General features: G+C 47.5%; 1 protein-coding gene across 3 annotated transcripts in view; it reads right to left on the bottom strand.

Moving 5' to 3' along the window:
* Positions 1 to 19,360, bottom strand: part of IRF2 (interferon regulatory factor 2) — a 96,433-nt gene that overhangs the window by 24,205 nt on the left and 52,868 nt on the right. For all 3 annotated transcript variants that reach the window (XM_062213431.1, XM_062213433.1, XM_062213432.1), the window contains 4 exons: positions 12,574 to 12,673; positions 11,388 to 11,564; positions 11,020 to 11,066; positions 738 to 855 (listed from right to left, as the gene is read on the bottom strand). In XM_062213431.1, coding sequence (XP_062069415.1) covers positions 738 to 855; positions 11,020 to 11,066; positions 11,388 to 11,564; positions 12,574 to 12,673 — 442 coding nt within the window. The remainder of the gene's footprint in view (positions 1 to 737; positions 856 to 11,019; positions 11,067 to 11,387; positions 11,565 to 12,573; positions 12,674 to 19,360) is intronic.

Genomic DNA, 19,360 nt, shown 5'->3' with positions numbered 1-19,360 from the left:
TCGGGACTAAAACCCAACCTCATTCAGTGCCCCCCTCCCTCCCCTGCCTGTCTTGATGCTTCCCCCAGCTCCCCTGGCTTGGGCACCTGTCCTCGCTATTCCTCCAAGTGTGTTCCCTCCCAGTCGCCCCCAAGGCCTCACAGTCTCAAAGCAGCCCCCAGCTCTCTCCCTCATCCCCGTGCTCTCCCTCGGCATCATGTCCTTTGCAGGTGGGGTTGTCTTGGTTTATCTGTACTATCTGTGTCCTTCCATGAAGATACCAGTGGGGTGGGCCTTGCCCTCCAATCCACTTCCTGCTCATCTTACTGAGGCTGCTACATGGAAGCTCTTCAAAAATCGGGGTGTGCCCTCGGGTGCCAGGTCTCTGGGCCTCAGTTTCTCTGGGGCAGGTTGGTTACGGGAGCAGCTGTCAAGGGGACTCGTGGGTCAGCTTTCCCTCTCCTTGGTTCTCAAGTTCAGTAAGTCCCACTTTCGCCCATGGGACCCAGTAGAAAAGATGGGAGATGGCTAGCCGCCAGCCGCTGGGAGAAAAAACAACTCCTAGGGAGTCACCCCCGGCCTTCTTTTCTGAGCCGTGGTCTGAGCCTCTAAGGCCTTTATCTTTCAGCCTTGAAACCCAGCAGCTGGACCTTGCCCTCTAAGTTGGCTCCAAGACCTCCTCCTCCTCCCAACAACTCAACTCCAGACCCCAGAGGGACGCTCGTGCGTATGAAAGATGAGATGGCAAAACAGTTTACCTATGATGTTCACCGTACTATCCACTTCATGTTTTATAGCTGAAGTCAGGACCGCATACTCAGAAGAAAGATCACTTACTCCATTACTAAGCCCCAAAGATGACTCAACTGGTTCTTGCTAGGAAGAAGAAAAGAAAACAGAGTTGAGAACACTTCCTTTCCCCTCCCTTCTCCTCACTTCAGTCCTACCCTCTCTACTTTCTGGGGGTCCTGCACGTCGGTCTAGCGAATGCAATCCCACTTCTTTAAGCCAGCCTGGCTCACACACGTTTCCGAACGGGTGCACGGCTGGGAGTTCGAGGTCTTTGCCTTTGGGGAGCCGTCACGAGCACGCCCGGTTGGCTCTGAGGAATGCCTACGCCTGCAGACAGCGGCTTGGAGGGCTGAGCAGAGCTGCGTGACCGTCAGTGGAGTACTGCAGCGCGCAGTCTGAGCCTGCCTTCTCCGGGGGCGAGGGCGTGCTCGAGAGCTCCCGGCGGTCTCTCCCCGGGAGCAATCGTGCCACCTCTTGCACAACTGCTTTCGGAAAGCTCTGCTTTGGCGACTGGCGCAAGAACAGGGGGCCCGAGGAAGCTGGGTACGGTTTGCCACGGTTCCTGGCCCCCGGTGCTCCCTGCTGTCAGTGTGTGGCTGACTCACAGCTGACGCCTGAGTGCAGCCGCATAGGTCCCCACGCGTGGCTTCACACAGATGCCCTTCGGGTGCCTGACTGGTCCATGCCACCCAAGAAGGCTCCACATTCATAGTAATGAATCAGCGAACATGAATCTGCCTGCCTTAAAACAGCTCTAAACCTCTGCCCTGATGTCTGTGCCTCAGTTCCTCCATCTGTAAATGGGTACACTACCATCCCCGCCACTGTGCCCCCACCCCTGCCCTGGCCCCCAGGCTCTTTGAGAGTTCTGCTCCACCCTGGGAAGGCCAGTCCCAAGGCAGACATTGACTTTGAGCGTTTTAATGAGAAAGCATTTTCCACAAAGTAAGATTGCATTTGCTTCTGGGACAGCAATCAGCAGGTCAGACAAAGCCCACACAGGACAGCCCCTGAAGAATCGCAAATGAAGAAGAGGGTAGAGCAGCAGTACACGGAACACAGGACTGGAAGCAGAGAATCACACAGGGAGAAAGGCCTGTGCTTTGAAAGGCTGTGAGTGGGGGGCAACTCTAAGGCATGGTGGGTGTGGCTACCAATCTAGTTTTGCACTACTTGCAATGATAAATCCCATTCCCCAAAAATCTTAGCCAAGTCTCAGGGAGGGTGGAGAACCACCCCCCCCCCCCTTCAAGATCCCACCTTGCAAATCCCCATCCCAACAAGGACTTCAAAGGCATTGGTGGCTTCACGTCACTGCTTGGTATCTAGAGAGAACACACACACACACACATATGCACACTGCATGGTTTATCAGCTGCACCAAAGGCCGGATGTAAGGAAAGGCCCAGAACAGCCCCACTGGATAGAACTTTTCCTCCAAGCATCTTGCATTTTCCCCCTTTTTTCCAAGATCCAAATAAGAAGTTCACCCTTGCCGGCGCTGTGGCATGCCGTGTTGACGCCCTGGCCTGAAGCACCGGCGTCCCATATGGGTGCCGGTTCGAGACCTGGCTGCTCTACTTCCAATCCAGCTCTCTAATGTGGCCTGGGAAAGCAGTGGAAGATGGCCCAAGTCCTTGGGCCCTTGCACCTGCATGGGAGACCTGGAAGAAGCTCCTGGCTCCTGGCTTTGGATCAGCACAGCTCCGGCTGTTGCAGCCAATTGGGAAGTGAACTATCAGATGGAAGACCTCTCTCTGTCTCTCTTCTGTCTCTCCTCTCTCTGTGTAATTCTGACTAAAAAAATAAATAAGTAAATAAATAAATAAATAAATAAGAAGTTCACCCTGAGAAAAACTTCCACTTGCCTGTGACCTGAGTCACCATCTTTTCCCTTCCTTTCAAGCCGTGACCGCCCCTTTAGGAAGTTCACCTCCTCACCTGTGCCCATTACCACTCGCAGTCTCACTTCCCGTGCATCTGCAGAATTCAGCTCCCACAGGGACACGGGAGCTCAGGTTTTGGGACCAGGCCGGCCAGGGGTAGGGTCTGGCTCCTTTGCTTCTCACTGGCCGTGGGACCTGAGCCTCTCTTGGCGGGGAGGGGCAGGCACTGTGGACAGTGGTAAACTGATAATAAGAGGACCCAGGTCCAAGGGGAGGTCTGAAGATTCAGAGAGATGAAGATGCACGTGGCACTTCCTATCCAGTAAGTGCTGACTACCATCAGAGGCCACCAACGAAACTCTGCTCTCCCCAGTGCAAGGACTGCTTCTCCAGTCCCTCGCCGTCCCCACACGCGGGGGTGTCTTCCTGCTCGAGCACCTCCTGGTTTGACCTTGCTGCCACACTGCCTCTCCTCACCGCAGCCTCTCTGCCTCCCCAGCCCCAATCACACCCCACATTTCCTTACCCCTCTTCCACTTCCTCTGTTCCCTCACAAGGAGGTAAGTAGAGGCATTTGAAAAAATGATGGCGAGAACTGCTTATTTTTATGGATTTCTTTCCCTATATTAGTTTCTACTCATTCTGTGTCTAGGTTTCTTATAAAAGTTAATAAGGTAGTCAGACTTGCATATATATAAAAACCTAAATTATTCTGATTTTTTTCCTCTCTCCAATTGAAGGCTTCCAGTGTTTCATATGATCTACAGTTTAATTAGTTGCAAGCGATACTTTTATCACTTTACACTTGAGAAAATTATGACTCAGAGACTAAATTAATTTTCCAACAGCACACACTACTTTTAGCCTGAGCAGCTACAGGAACTGAACTCAGTCTTCGGCTATGCAACACAGTTCAATTCTAGGAGCTTTGTCTTAACAAACCCTGTGCCCTGCACTAATGCCACTGGAAACTGAGATGGAACTACTATGAACACGGTTTTCCTCTCTCCATCCCCATCTGTGCCCTGCACCGCTTCTACATGCAGTCTGCCAACCGTGACAGACTATTTTGAATATTGGTTCACTCCTGCCACCTGCACCCCATGAAGGAGCTCTCCATGTCAAAGTGGTCGGTGAAAACCATCTTGTTTGTGCAAGATCTCTCTGTGCAAAGGCAGCCAGCGCCATCCAGAAATATCTCCAGCCAGGGAGCAGAACAAGTCTGGAGAGATCTTCACCAGAATCTGAAATGACTAGAAGCAGGGATATCTAAACCCAAGCTATAGTCAACATCCAAGGGCCCCAAACGAAAAAAAGGAGTGCACACCCTTGACCTCTATGGATCAAGGGTGCAGAGAGCCCGCGGGCCATCAAAGGCCTTCGTCTGCAGCCTCTCCGGGCATCTGGTGCCCACCTCCTGTCCTGTGTCCTGCCCGGTTACACCTGAGACAGCCTTCTCTCTCTGTTCTCTTTCTCACTCTAGTTTTGAATCTCCTATAAATCAAGCAGCCTATAGCTTCCTTGGTTCCTAATCCTCTCGGCTCACACAGAGAAAAAGATTGTGGGTCCATACTCCTCTATGATGCGCTAACTTTGCCAAATAATGTATTTAGGCTCTGTAATTACAGAATCCAAGGCATGGTCTACAGTTTGAGGGACTTTGTGCAAAAGAAAACTGGCACAGAAGAGAGTTCAGGGGCAGGCATGGCCTTCAGTTGATCTCAAAGCTAGCCTTGCTGGGTAGGCCTGGGGGTGGGCCTACATTAGCTGACAGCAGAGGGTCTCTGTTCCCTGATGCCTCTTTCCTCTACCCCAAGCCCTGTTGTCTTATCCGGTGCCAAAGCCCTTGTCTAGATCTCCTCTCTGCTTGAGGCCCAATACACTGGCCATAAGATCACCTTCTACCACCAACCCCCCTCCCACCCCACAAAATGCCTTCATTCATGGGTACAAAGCCAGTTTCCTCTAAGCCAGGTTTGTGGACATCAAATTGAAGGGCCCCTGTAGGTCACTTTGCCAACAAACCTTCCTGACAGCTGGGGTTCATAAAGTAAGCCAGGGACTTGCATATACCAGAGTACCTACACCACTCCACAATATTGTGGACAGCCACAATACCACCAAGAACAGCAGCTCTGTGCTGGAAGCACCCACCCAGTCCTGGCTTCCTTAGAACCTTCCTCCCCAACTTCCTTAGAACCAGGCCACCTCCATTCTCTTCATCCCTTCTCGCATCCCTCTGGCCTTTCATCCTCAGCTCACTTTTCTCTCCCTCTGATCCTTGGTCTCTGCCCTAATCTCAGAGCTTACAAGAGAGAAGCTCTGTTTTCAAGGTCTCCACTATCATTCTGCAGTCAGTGACCACACAGCGGCACCTCCAACACTTACTGAGCTCTACGCCTATTAGATCCCTGGTCTTGGCTTCACAGGCTGTCATCACAGACTCAACAGGTTCTCCACAAAGGGGAGCACCATCCCCCGACCCTCCCTCTCTGAGGCTTGAAAACCCGGGGCCTCCTGTTTCATCCACTCTCATCTTCATCCTCCGTATCCTGTTCCATCCTCTGGGAAAACATCTCCTCCCCTCTACTCCAACAGCCACCATCTTTGTCCACGCTTTGAACTGCAGTCTCCCTCCCCTCCATTCCCTCCTGTTGCTGCAAGAAAGACCTCCTTGACACAGCAATCCCCCGGTTCTCCAAATTTGCTCCAAGGAGCTCAAATGCGCCTCATTCCACAGCATCATCCGTGCAGGCTACTACGCCCACCAGTTTTCAACCTGCGCTCTGAGCAGTGTCCTCACGAGCAGAAGGAAGGAACCATTGCAGGCAGGATAAGCCCAGTAACCCATGTCACCCAGAGCAGCTCTAATTTTAATCTGTATTTCAAGCGTGTCCCCAGCGTATGTTTTCCTCTAATTAAGGTCTAAAAATGGAAGACCGCTTCCAAGCCGTGAAGGGATCACTCTGCTAACAGCCCTGACAGATGGTCCTACGGCCTCTCTTTGAACAGGGGCGGGGAGTGTGATGTGTTTTAATCCAGCCTATGTCATTGCCTGGGTCAACGGCTCTATTAGAAAGTCCCGCTGAACCAATATTTGCTCTTCGGTAACTTCCGCCCCTTGGTCCGCATTCAGAACTAATGCAGACCAGGCCTGCCCTTTGCCAGCAGACTTTAGCTGCATTTTATTTCCATCATAACAGTGATGCTTTGATCTGGAAGCAGTTTACAGCTGCAAAGCATGTCTATTTCATCTGCAACAGCCCCCGAGGCAGGAAGTGCTCATTTATACGCGACCTAATGACAGGTCTTTATTTCTCACTGTCTCCTCACACGGACTCCTGCTGTAAGTAAGCAGCCCCAAGAACTCTCATCTCTGGGCCCTTGTTCATGATGCTCCGACCGCTGGAGTTTTCCCCTGTCCACCCTTAAGGCCCAGCACAGACCCCACTGCCTCCAAAAGGCAGAGAGGCCCGGAGGAGGCCACAGAATACAGGTTCTGGAGTTGGACTGATGTGGATCCAAATCCAGCTCCATAAACAGTGCCAGCTTGGGAAAATGACTCAGCCTCTCTGTGCCCCATTTGTTCAGTGTCAAAGGGAGACAACGTGCCCATCACAGGAAAATGATGATCATCACCAGCAACTTAGTAGGGGCTCAAAAATGACAACTATCACCCCTTTGTCTCAGTTCCTTCCGTCCTTAATGGCCTTGGCCTTGAATGAAATCCCAGAACAATCTTTTCCATGATAATTTTTGAGACATCTGCATCCACTAAAGATGTGCAATCTAGCATTGCTCACTACTGTTTTTTCCTGTTCTTATTTCCTTAGTGAGCCGGCTACCCCCACATACATGGGGTCTAGTTCAAGGAAAACATGGCTCACTCAGGACACACAGGATGTTCTCAGAAAAAGATCACCAGAGAATGCTGAGGCAGTGTTTCTGCGCTTCCTACCTGGCTGTGGACCCCAAGGAAGCTATTTGCTGGGGGAATCATATAGCTTGGAGAAAAACCATCTAAGAGATCCAAGAAAAAGTGACACTAGGCCCACATGTTCTACACATTGTTTGCTAATTAGAAGTTCACTTCAACTTAAACTGGGCACTGGGAAGAGCTTGGCTCACCAGCAAGTTTTCATACCTCGTTACTATACGTAAGACAGATTTTCTCAGAAAGAATCTACCTGCCTACCCAGTTACATAGTCCTGCCTCACTCAGAGCGCAGGTATCCTGATGCTCAAGAAAAAAAAGTAATCTATCAATAGTTCAGTGCAGATAAGGTCCTTTGGCTACACAATTCCAGATGAGCTGAGGCCTTAACTTGGAAACATTCTATAGAAACATTAAGTCAACACCGTGGCTCCAGCAGCCCTGAATCACAGAACTTGGGAAGTCTACTGGCTTTCTCTGTGTTCTGCCGCTGTTCTGTAAGACATCTGCAAGTAGGTTTCAATTCACAGGATAGGCTGTGCTTATGTCTGATGACTCACCTGCCTTCTGCAACAGCAGCAATGTCCTTGAGAGGGACCAGTTTCAGGTATTAACTACATCTTCATTACGTAAGGGCTTTATAATACTATACACTGCCGAGATGGAACTTTGCCCGTGTGACTGCGCCCACGAGCCTCTCCCTTACTTCCCTGTGGCTATACCCCACCCCAGAGCTGTACCTTCCATAACTTGATCATTCTAGTGGCCACCTGGAAGACACTGACGGCCCTGCAGAAATCCTTTGTTCGTAAGAACACTAAATATCATCAAATCGGAGATGCCCACTTCCACATCTCTGAAACAGAATGTGCCTTATCATCAACTTAGTCAGGTTTTTACTGGAAGTAGCTTTTCTTTCTTAGATATACATAAAATACTGGTGCATATTACAACCACTGGTATCTGACAGTCAATGGAATATGATGAAAATATAAATATGAATATGATGGGCACATATCTGAGCAAAGTGTGTTGAGAGTGGACACCTGTTACTTCATTCCTATTTCTCCACTAGCTGCAATTGTGTTAAATCTGCAGCCTAGTCTAACACCTCTCATTTACCCCACCCCACAAAAGGGGACTTCAAAAAGTTCATAAAAAACATAATTTTTAAATATTTAGTGCAAGAATTTTTTTAAATCCACAATTTTTTCATAATATATATTCCCATAAACTTTTTGAAGATCACTCACACACAGATTTCAAAGATATTCTGCGCCAAAGTAAACTTATTTTTGATTCCAGTCTTTATGAACTTTTGGAGAGTATCTTCTTATTTATATATATGCACATATATAATTTTTATACATCTGTTTAGTCAACAAATGCTTATACATGTATTCAGTTGTCAAATATATAGTAATTATTTGTTCTATGCCAGGCACTGAGCTATTTGCTGTGAAAATAGTAGCAAGTATGACATAGTCTTGCCTAATTTAGTCAATTTGTCAAACTCATACATTTGTAGGAAGCTATATTTTCCCTACTAAACAACATTTATCAAGATATAGGCTTTAGGGGTTAGCACTGTGGGATACAGCAGGTTAAGCCACTGCTTGCGATGTTGACATCCCACATTGAAGTGCTTGTTCAAGTCCTGGCTGCTCTGCTTCCAATCCAGCTTCCTGCTAATGTGCCTGGAAAAGCAGCAGAAGATGGCCCAAATCCTTGGGCCCCTGTACCCATGTGGGAGACCCGAATGGGATTCTTGGCTCCTGGCTTCGGTTTAGCCCTGACCTAGCTAGCTATTGTAGTCATTTGAGGATTGAACCAGCAGATGAAACATCTCTCTCTCTGTGTCTCTCCCTCTCTGTCATTCTGCTTTTCAAATAAATAAATGAATTTAAAAAAAAAAAAGGTATAGGCATTAAAAACTCCAAACTGTGAAAAACATGATATGTCTAATAATTAGATTTTTTAAGTTCTAAGAAAAAATAGTTTTTAAAAAAGGTTAATTGATTTAGTTGAAAGGCAGAGAGGGAGGGAGGGAGGGAGAGAGAGAGAGAAAGAGAGAGAAAGAGAGAGAGAAAGAGAGACACCATCTGTTGGTTCATTCTTCAATTGGCCACAACAGCTGGGGCTGGGCCAGGCCAATGCCGGGAGCCAGGAACTCCATCTGGGTCTCCCATGTTGATATCAGAGGCCCAAGCACTTGGCCCATCTTCCAGTGCTTTCCCAGGCGAATTAGCAGAAAGCTGGAGCAAAAGTAGAGCAGCCAGAACTTGAACTAGAGCTGATATGAGATGCCAGCACCCCAGGCAGCAGCTTAACCCACTGTGCCACAATGCCAACTCAAGGAAAAAAAAATTTTTTTAAAAGTGATATAGGGGAAACTTATAAGTTAAAGAGAACCTTAAGGAAACATATCCAAAAATCACATGTGTATTTTATATGGATCTCAATTCATGGAAACAAATTATACTGAAGTTACAACATTTATGAGAAAACTAGAAGTCTGAACACTGGCTGAATATTTCAGGACACCGAATTATTGTTAATTTTTTTCAGGTACAGTCATGATACTGTGATATTGTTAAAGAGCTCTTGGTATATATATATATGTGTGTGTGTGTGTGTATGTATGTTATTATATACACACATATATACAGTGAAATACGTATGGAAGAAATAATGATGTTTGGAATTTCTTCATCATGTTAAGCTGAACTTATAAGAAAGTATTTTTGTAAGTCAAAAATGGTAGAATATCTGTGAATTCATATTGGAGACTTGGAAGTAGATAAAAGTAATAATGAAAGAAAATTGGCCAGGGGTTGATTAATGTTGAAATTTGGATGCTATACTATGGGTTAATTTTACTCATTCACTTTTTCTATGCATATGAAAAAGTTCCACAATACAAAGTTACCACAAGGGGTGGGTGTTTATGGTGACGATGCCCACATCCCACAGGGGAGTACCTGAGTTTGATTCCCAGCTCCAGCTCCTGCCTGAGGCCAGCTTCTGGCTCAAGCAGACCCTGGGAGGCAGCAGGGAAATGGCTCAAGCAATTGGGTTTCTGGCTGCAGCTTTGGCGCTAGCCCAGCCTTGACCTTTGCAGACATCTGGGGATATCTAGTAGATGGGAGCTCTGTCTCTTTCCCTCTGCCTCTCATAAATAAACAAACTTTTTTTTTTTTTTGAAAAATGTAAAACAAGATTAGGTCCTAAGTCTATGCTATATTTAAAATAAGTCAGAAACTAAAAATACTGAAAGTGAAACTGGAAGTATCATAGCTAAAATACTCTGCCAAAATTATATATTTTCCATTGTAGAGGTTATTATCTTTGAAACTTTAATAGTTTACCTAAGTTTTTTCTTAAAATCTGACTACTTTCATAAATCTGACATTGTATCTGAAATAAATTATTTCCCATTTTTCCCAACCATTTCAATCCACAGGCTTTTAAACACTGGACTGTCAGGACAGTTTGTTTATTTTTTCTTCAACAGTTACTCCAGATTATAAATCAGAATACTCGGCATCTTCAAACTCAGTTCTACATAACTATGTGACCCTGGGTACCACGTCACTGAACTCCTGCAAGCAGAAGCCAGTGAACCAGGGTGCAATCTGCTTGGCGGTCCAAGCAGCTATAGATCCTGCTCTCTGCAGAGTAGCTGAAGCTGGTCTCCGGTTCTACATGGAGTATTTGGCTCTTTTCTCACCATTCAGCAAGGCTCACCTAATCCATGTACAAAGACCCTCAACCTATAGGAATTTCAGACTGCACAGCCAACCAAAAAGCTCCTGTGTGTTCCCCTTCTCCCTCTTTCTCCCCCGCACCCTCTCTCTCACACAGACACAAACACAGACACATATCAACCTTACAGACAGCCCTGGGGAGTATGAGGTAGTCCACAGTACAGGAGGAAAACAACTACTGAGAGCCACACTACTTGAGTGTTGACCTCCCTCCTGTGACCTCAGCCTACTGGCCTGTGATGGAATACACATATATAAAACAGTGTATTTTAATAGAAGCACATACCATGCATCATACATTAAAATATACTTAATAGCCTGAAAATATACTTAATATTATCAGACTTATGTCTCCAGCTGGTTGGCTGGGTGCAGGGACTAAGTGGCCAGCTGGCAACAGTTGTGGTGACCAGATGGAGGCCTCAGACTGTCAAGCTCAGTGTGAATTTATAACTTCATTCATAAATTTCCCAGCAAATTGGATGAAGCAGGGATACAGTTACCTATGCCTGCAAGTGGGTGTGTGCCAAAGAGGAGACATGTAAAGCACAAAAACAAAAAACAAAAAAACCCACAGCAAAAGAAGAAAGATTTAAGTGTTCAGCAGAGATTGTTAACATAATCACGACTCTGGCCTTCTCTCTGAACAGCCAAAGATTACCTTGATGTGCTTAACTCTGTCTTCTTTTTCTGTCTTTGGTTTCTTTCCTGTGGCAACAACAACAACAAAAAGTAGTCTTGGGTTAATTCACGAAGGATGTACGGTGAAGCATCCCTCTAAATTGAATTCTTTCTGGAACCATCAATGAACCTTTTACTTTAACATGTACAAGGTCACAATGTCCAACGGACCTTTTCCTGCCTCGGGTTTCTCAGAAGTCACTTTTCCAAGGGAGGCGAGGGCAGCAGGCTCACCTGCAGTAGGAATGGAGATCCACCCCTGCAGTGACCTCACAGGTGGGAACAGACACCATGAGGCATGGCGGTACCTGCTGGGTGATGGGTTTTGCAGTCAGTAGCTGTGTTTACCTTTCTTAGAAGGCCGCTCCGACAAGGGCAGCATCCGGTATACTCTGAAGGCATTGTTTCCTTTCTTTATACTTTTATCCTTAACTTCTTCAATATCAGGCAAGGAGTTCATGGCGCATCGAAAATTTGCCTTCCATGTTTTGGGATCGGGTTTATCTACTCCAGGTTGATGCTTTCCTAACAGAGCAGCCAGAGATTAAGAAAACAGAGGGGGAAATCAGATACAGAGTGAGAGACGTCTGGAGACATAGCATTGCTGGCCAGGTGGGACAGACAGGCCTTCTGGTTCGCAGCTACACATACAGGGAGCAATCATCCGCGTGTGCCTGGGACCACAGGAGGTCTTTGGGATGTGGGGATTTTCTTTCTAAAACCTGGACAGTTCCGGGAAGGCAGGGACAAGCTGGTGACCCTGATCTCACAAAGCGGTTCAAGAGCAAAGAGCACGGCAGAGGACGCGGACTCAGTAGGAACTAACACAGAAGCCCGCAAGGCGGGGGAGCCAGCGAGCAAAGATAACGCGAGGGCCTCTTTTCCATCTGAGTCTCACGTAACGAGCAAAAAGTCTGCTGCTGTAATCCATAGGTTCCCTGTATATGAATTCAACCAGCCACTGAGCAAAAACATTCCAGAAAATAAAAGTGTCTGTACGGAACACTCGCACACATTTTCCTCCTTGTCATTATCCCCTGGATAATAGAGTATAGCAACCATTTACATGGCATTTACACTGTACTCGGCAGTGCCGTACAACTACAGATTCACAGCATACAGAGGATATGTGCGGGTTGCATGCAAACCCTGCACCGTTCCACACGAGAGACCGGAGCATCTGCAGATTCTGGTGTCCACGAGGAAGGGCTGTGTGGCCCTGACTACCCTTCAGGGGAGAGGAATTCAATCCAAGTTTACAGCTCCGGAACAAAGGAGTTTATGTGTCCCTGCTAACAGCTGGGGACCTTGTCAGAACACCACCTGGACAGGAAATCTCAAGGACTACGACTGTGTGGGACGGGAAGAATGTCACTTCAGAGTGATGCCATTTCGACCACTGCAAGGGCTAGGGATGAGATGGGGGCTCAGAGCGAGCTTCACAATGCTGCGAGCCAGGACACTTTAGAAGAGTAACGAAAACCACACTGAGCAGCTCCGTCTGCCTCTGCAGACACGCAGGGAGTTTTCACACCTGTATGGATGGCCCAGTTCCTGAAGAGTGGTGCATCTTTCTCCACATCCCACCCGTGTCTCGCTGCATGCATCCAGGGGATCTGGAAAATCTTCTTTTCCTGGAGGAAAAAAAAAAAAAGTCAGCAAGGACTGCAGGCCTGGGTCCTGGCCCATGCTAGCAGAGGGTTCTACGTTCTACCCAGCGAGCGTCACCAAGTTTGGGGAGTGCCTACAGTCACATCTACTGTAAACCAATCTCACCTCTCCACTGGTCCCCGACGTGAATGTCAGCTCTGCGCAAGATCCAGCCTCACAGAGCCTGGCAGAATGGGAATGTTTCCCAGGCCAAAGGTGAGGATCTGGGATCCCCACATGTGTCCCAGTATTGGGGCACCCACCTTCTCTTTCAGAAGACTACAAATAACTGGCGGCCAGCTGAATCTTCAATGCTGCTTCTACCATTTAATCCCATCTTGGAGGAAGTATTAACTGCAGCTGCCCTGGGTGACTTACAAATTGGCAACTTTCCACAAGAACACTGGTCATGCTGCTACAGGGAAGCTGAGCATATGTGAGGCCGCTGTGACGGAGACCAAATACGTCCACCTGCTTGTGTCCAGCAGCAATAGAATACTTTGCACGAAGGAGCAAGTAGCACACAGAGAGGATGCCCATGTTCTAGGGAAAAGCCCTAAGACAGTCCTCGAATCAGGTTCGTGCTCTCTTGCAGCCCTTAGAAACAAGTCAAAATTGCTCAAATCGATACTGGCAAACACACGATCAAGAACTAATCCTTTAGAAACAAAGTCATACTCTGAGTAGCATGTACCTGCATGAAACCTGGTCTGCCCCACTCGCTGGCCATGAGGACCAGCAGTGACTAAGAATCTCTGGTGCATTGTACCTTTTTTTTTTTTTTTTTAGATTTATTTATTTATTTGAAAGAGTTACAGAGAGAGAGGAGAGGCACGGGGAGAGAGAGAGAGAGAGAGAGAGAGGTCTTCCATCTGCTGGTTCACTCCCCAATTGGCCACAATGGCCAGAGCTGCACCGATCTGGAGCCAGGAGCCAGGAGCTTCTTCTAGGTCTCCCATGCAGGTGCTTGGGCTATCTTCTACCGCTTCCCCAGGCCATAGCAGAGAGCTGGGTTGGAAGTGGAGCAGCCAGGACTTGAACCAGCGCCCATGTGGATGCTGGCTTTACCTGCTATGCCACACTGCCAGCCCCTGCACTGCATCTTTGATTACACATGTCCCCAAGAGGCTCAGTTTTGCTTCTTGCAGTAACCTAATCAGTTAGGTATACGCCTCAACATTTCCATTTTACAGTTGAGGAAACTGATAAACAGAACTAAATTGTTCAGCCAAGGAACTTGTGGTACTGTCTAACTTCAAAACCAAGGGCATGTGATCCCACATTCCAGTACCCAATCAGCCCACACAGTGTCTCCTGGATGGAGATGTGGAAGATTCCCTGTCCTGTGACACACCTGTTGTCTTGGAGTCTGGACAGTCAGGCCCAGGGAATGACGTGTAACTTAGCTCCGCGGGTAGTTCTGATCTCCACGAGGGATGGAAGTCCCTGCACTACAGGCTGGGGAAGGACAGGAAATGTCTGGATTCTCCATTTGGGTCTTCCACCAGCTCTTCCCAAAAGGGCTTGGTGATTCCGTGAAGAACCTGTCACAGGGCCCAGTGCTGTGGTTAAGCCACCAGCTGCAGTGCCAGCATCCCATATGGGTGCTGGTTTGAGTTCTGGATGCTCCACTTCCGATTCAGCTCCCTGCTAATACACTTGCAAAAGCAGTGGAAGATGGCCCAAGTGCTTGGGCCTCTACCACCCACATGGGAGTCCCGGAAGAAGCTCCTGGCTCCTGCCTTCGGCCTGACCCATTCCTGGCAGTTGCAGACAATTGGGGAGTGAACCATTCGATGGAACATCTCTCTCTCCATGTCTTACCCTGTCTCTCTCTGTAACTCTGTCTTTCAAATAAATAAATAAATACATCTTTAAAGTAAAAAAGAACTCATCATAAAACCTGAACTAGAGATATTTCAGGATGTTAGCGAGTTTTTAAAAAATGGCTAAAAGGGAAAATTCCACAATAATTTTTCAGTCAGTTAATAAAGAAGAACTGAAAGTGAGAGACTTTTTCACCAACTCCGTGTTGTTCATTCTGCTTCATCCAGATAGAGAGCAGGGTTTCAGATGAGCCATTTTCAAACGGCAGAGATCAGCAGAGGGCTGGGTGAAACTTTATTTTTTAATGCAGACCACAATCAGAGAGCGGAATAACCAATGTGGTTTTTGGAGGTTGACATGAAAATGAGAAAGGACTGACTGCACACTCAGAATTGACAGGCTTTTGCTTACAGACAGACAAACCCGGAAACATTTACTGTTGGACTTTTGCCCGGGTCAGAGTTCTGGGGTAGCACACGCTGAAATCAACCCCATAAGCCATGAAGTACACCTGAGCCAGGCAGATCTCGTTAAGCGTTAGTGTGAGAGAATCACAGGAGCAGTGCCTGAACCTAGCAGTATCTACTCTAGAGGCTCTTGAAGTGGCAAAAGACCTGCACAGACCTTTCTTCAAGAACAGATACACAAATGCCCAACAAGCACATGAAAGGATGCTCAACAACACTAATCATTAAGGAAATGCAGATCAAAACAATCATGGAACACGTCACACCCACTACAATGGCGAGAATAAAATAATAATTAAAAAAAAAATAAGTGTTGGTCAGGATGTGGAGAAACTAGGAGTCATAAGATGTAAAATGGCACAACCACTCTGCACAACAGGTTGGGCGTTTCCCAAAATGTTAAATGCGGGGTGGGCATTGTGATAGAGTGTGTTGAACTGCCTGCATCCCACCCTGGAGGACTGGTTCAAGTCCCACTTGCCCTGCTTCCTATCCAGCTCTTTGCTAATATGCCTGGGAAACAGCAGATGACTGCTCAAGTACTTGTCCATGTAGGAGACCAAGATGGAGCTCTTGGCTCCTGGCTTTGGACCAATGCAGCCCAGGCTATTGTGGGCATTTGGGGAGTGAACCAGCACATGGAAGAGCGCTCTCTCTCTCTCTCTCTCTTGCTGCCTTTCCAATAAATAAATCTTTTTAAACAAATGTTAAATGTAGAATTACTAGATAATCCAGTAATTGCACCCCTGGTTATATGCCCAAAGAATTGCAAACAGGTACTGCAAACAGGTATTGCAAACAAAAACTGATGTACAAAGGTTCCTAGCAGTACTACCCACCAAAGCCAAGAGATGGCAATAACCCAAGTGCCCAGCAGCCGGTGAATAAGCAAACACAACGCTGCCTATGCACACAATGGAATATTATTCGGTCACAAAGAGGAATGAAGTGCTGGCCTGGGAGAACCTTAAAAGCTCTATGCAGGGTGAAAGAGTCAGGTAGAAAAGGACAAGCACTGGATGATCCCATTTGTATGAAATTCCCAGAAAAGGCAAATCCGGAGACATGGAACAGGCTGGTGGCTGCGAGGAACTGGGCAGAAGGCCAAAGGGAGTGACCATGTAGTGGGGACAGTGCTTCCTCCCAACCAGATATGGAGGTTTGGGAGCCAGATGGCAGTGCTGGTTGCACAAATGTGAAACTACTTAGTGTCACTGAACTGGATACTGCATGCTCAAAATGACACTTTTTTAAAAAACAACCTATCACTTTTAGTTAGTTTTTCATATTGAAGGAAAAAACTAATAAGTGTAGCATAGGTATCTTTTTTTAAAAAAAGACAGAAGGTGAGATTCATTTCACAACCAAAAGAGACTCCAGTGTAGACACAGTCTGGTCACAGACACTGTGTTCTGTGGACAGAGATGGTGCTGCCCTGTCTGTGTACAGGCCCTGGGCCATCTTTATGTGCCAGGTGCTCCAGAGGCCTCTGGGTAGAGACTGCAGGCACCAGAGCCATTTCTGTGTACATACACATATCCGGAGACTTCAAAAAGCTCATGGAGGAGCTGGGGTCGTGGTGCAGCAGGTTCAACCGCTGACTGCAATGCTGACATCCCACATGAGTACCAGTTCAAGGCCCATGCGCTCCACTTCCGATTCAGCTCCCTACTAACACACCTGGGAAAGCCATGAAGGACAGCTCAAGTAGTTGGGCCCCTTCCACCCATGTGGGAGACTCAGATGGAGTTCCGGGCTCTTGGCTTGAGCCTGACTCAAACATGGTCGTTGCAGCCATTTAGGGAGTGAACCATTAGGTGAAAGATCTCTCTCTGTCTCTCCCTCTCTCTTTGTAACTCTGCCTTTTCAAATAAGTAAATAAACCTTTTGTTAAAAGCTCATGGAAAATAGAATTACAAGGCAAGTTGATTTTTGTGCAAAAAAAAATTTGAAATCTGCTTGGTTTTTTCATGGTACCCATTTTCCGTGACCTTTCTGGAAGCTCCTTCTCAATCTTACGTAGTTCAGAATGCTTTGCACCAGAATAAACTGATCTTTTAATTCCATCTTCACAGACTTTCTGCCGTTCGTTCCTGCGCACAGAGCTGTGCCTGTGTGGAGGCAGAGGCTCTGAGCGCTGCTGGAGTTCATGGCTGCGCGGCTCCACCGGGACCTCGGCTGCTCTGCACCTCTGCCTCTTCAGAGGTTCCCACTGCTCTGCTTCCTCATCTGGACTGGGTTCCCCAAGAGCTGGCTGTCTACACAGAGGCAAGACTGCTTTCAAAACTGAACGGGAAAGGTCTGGGACCACCTGGTGTTTGCGGAGGAGCCTCAGTGCCTGGATCCACATGTCCAAGGCCATGAAATAACGACCAGAGTTACTGTTCACAACTGGAACCACTTTAGCATCACAAGAACCAAATACAACCTGCGGACCTTCTCTGGGTCAATTGTTTTAAAAGACACGTTGGGAGGGGCACAGCAGATTAAGCTGCCTCCTGTGATACCAGCACTCCAAATGAGCACCAGGTCCGGTTCCAGGTGCTCCACTTCCAATCCAGCCCCCTGCTAATGGGCCTGGGAAAGCAGCAGGAAATAGTCCAAGTTCTTGGGCCCCTGCCCCACATGGGACACCTGGATGGAGTTCTAGGTTTCTGGCTCTGGCCTGGCCCAGTCCAGGGCATTATAGCCATCTGGGGAGTGAACCAGCAGATAGAAGAGCTCGCTCTCTTTCTCTCTCTCTTTTTCTCGATCTCTCTTCCTCTCCCTCTGTAACTCTGCCTTTCAAATAAATAAGTAAATACTTAGCAAATAAATAAAAACATATTTTGGGAACACTCAAATTATTTTGAATATGAATGGGCAGTAAGGATATTTTAAAAACTATTAATTTTGCCCAACTGATAATGGTATTGTGGATATATTTAAAAAGTCCTTAGGTCTTATAAATATATACTGTTAGGGAGCTGCTTTAAAAATATCAAATGTGTAAAGATATAACAAAAGTATTAAAACTGGATGCTGGAATATGGGAATTTGCTATCCTAGTCATTCTATTCCTTAGAGTATTCAAATATACGATTACCTTGGCAAATCCTTGCAATAAAAAGTAAATAGTCAAAGCCAGTGCCCCTTTCATGAACCACTTAATGCTCTTTGCCAAACGTTTTCACTGTTCTTGGGAGGAATCCAAAAGACACATTCCCTTCCCATCCTCCTGCACATTTCATTAAAAGTTGGAGATGGACAAGAATCTAAGGCACTAACCGGCCACGTGTTTATCTTTCACCAGGGGTGCGCTGGGTTGCGTGGACTCTCCACTGGAGAGACACGTGACAGTGGCCAACTCGGGATTCCTAAGTCCATCCCCTAAACAGAAACAAACAACAGCCACCCAGGGGTCCTCCTCAAGGTCACCAGCTTTACTCCAACTTCCCAGGCGCTGAGGCCCAGCTCTCAGAGTACAGCAACGATCAGGAACTTGTGGCAGTCCTCCGTGGGGCTGCCAGCCGGGAGCACAGCACCGTGAACACAAAGACACTGTGCACGTGACTAGGGCAGAAGGGAGTCGCAAAGTCTCCTGGACAGTGTCTGGTTTCTAAGAGCTGTATTAGTTATCAGTGGGAGAAGAGATTTTTGGCATGACGTCAGATTACTCAAAATAGCAACAGGGTTTCTTCGGCAAAGTGTCAACGTCACACTCTGGACAGGTGAACGTCAGCAAGGCAAAGTCAGTGGAAACCTAGAGAAGATGCTCCGTGGCAGTGGAGGCCCCACCCAAGGCCCACAGATGGCCCCGCCCATGTGCACCAACACAGCTCCATGCCTGGTCTGGCCAGGCCAAGAGAGCCAGCGGGGTGCCCAGCCCACAAGCCACAGGGCAGCATAGGGACTCGTGTACCAGCAGCCACAGGTTGGCCTCCTTGTAAGTCCACACCTGACTCTGGCAGGGGAGACCAGTAAGGTGGCACAAAGGTCTCCTTCCCTCCTGTCCTGGGCCAAGAGCCAGGTGAGTGAAGCTCAGCAGGTAGGAGCCACATGAAAGCGGCTGAGCTTTCGCTTCTGCAGAGAGGTGCATTTGTCTTCTGAGTCTCAGATAAAAAAAAAAAATCGGACAAAAGAAAAAGCACTCAATGGAGATTCCTAGCAAGGAAACAACCCTTCAAGGGTGTGTGTTTTCTAGGGCTGTTGTTAAAAAAAAGATCAGCATACATGGGAGAGAGGGAGGCTAACTACAACAGAAATAGACCCCATCACAGTTCTGGAAGGCAGAAATGAAAATCGAGGTGTCAGCAGGGCTGCATGCCTTTCCAAGGCCCTCTTTGCCTCTCTCTCCCTGCTTCTGGTGGCTGCAGGAGCCCTTGGCTTGTGTCACCT

Source organism: Lepus europaeus, chromosome 16 (assembly GCF_033115175.1).
Source record: "Lepus europaeus isolate LE1 chromosome 16, mLepTim1.pri, whole genome shotgun sequence".
In the NCBI taxonomy this organism is placed as follows: Eukaryota; Metazoa; Chordata; class Mammalia; order Lagomorpha; family Leporidae; genus Lepus; species Lepus europaeus.
This window is presented reverse-complemented; position numbering and strand designations above follow the sequence as displayed.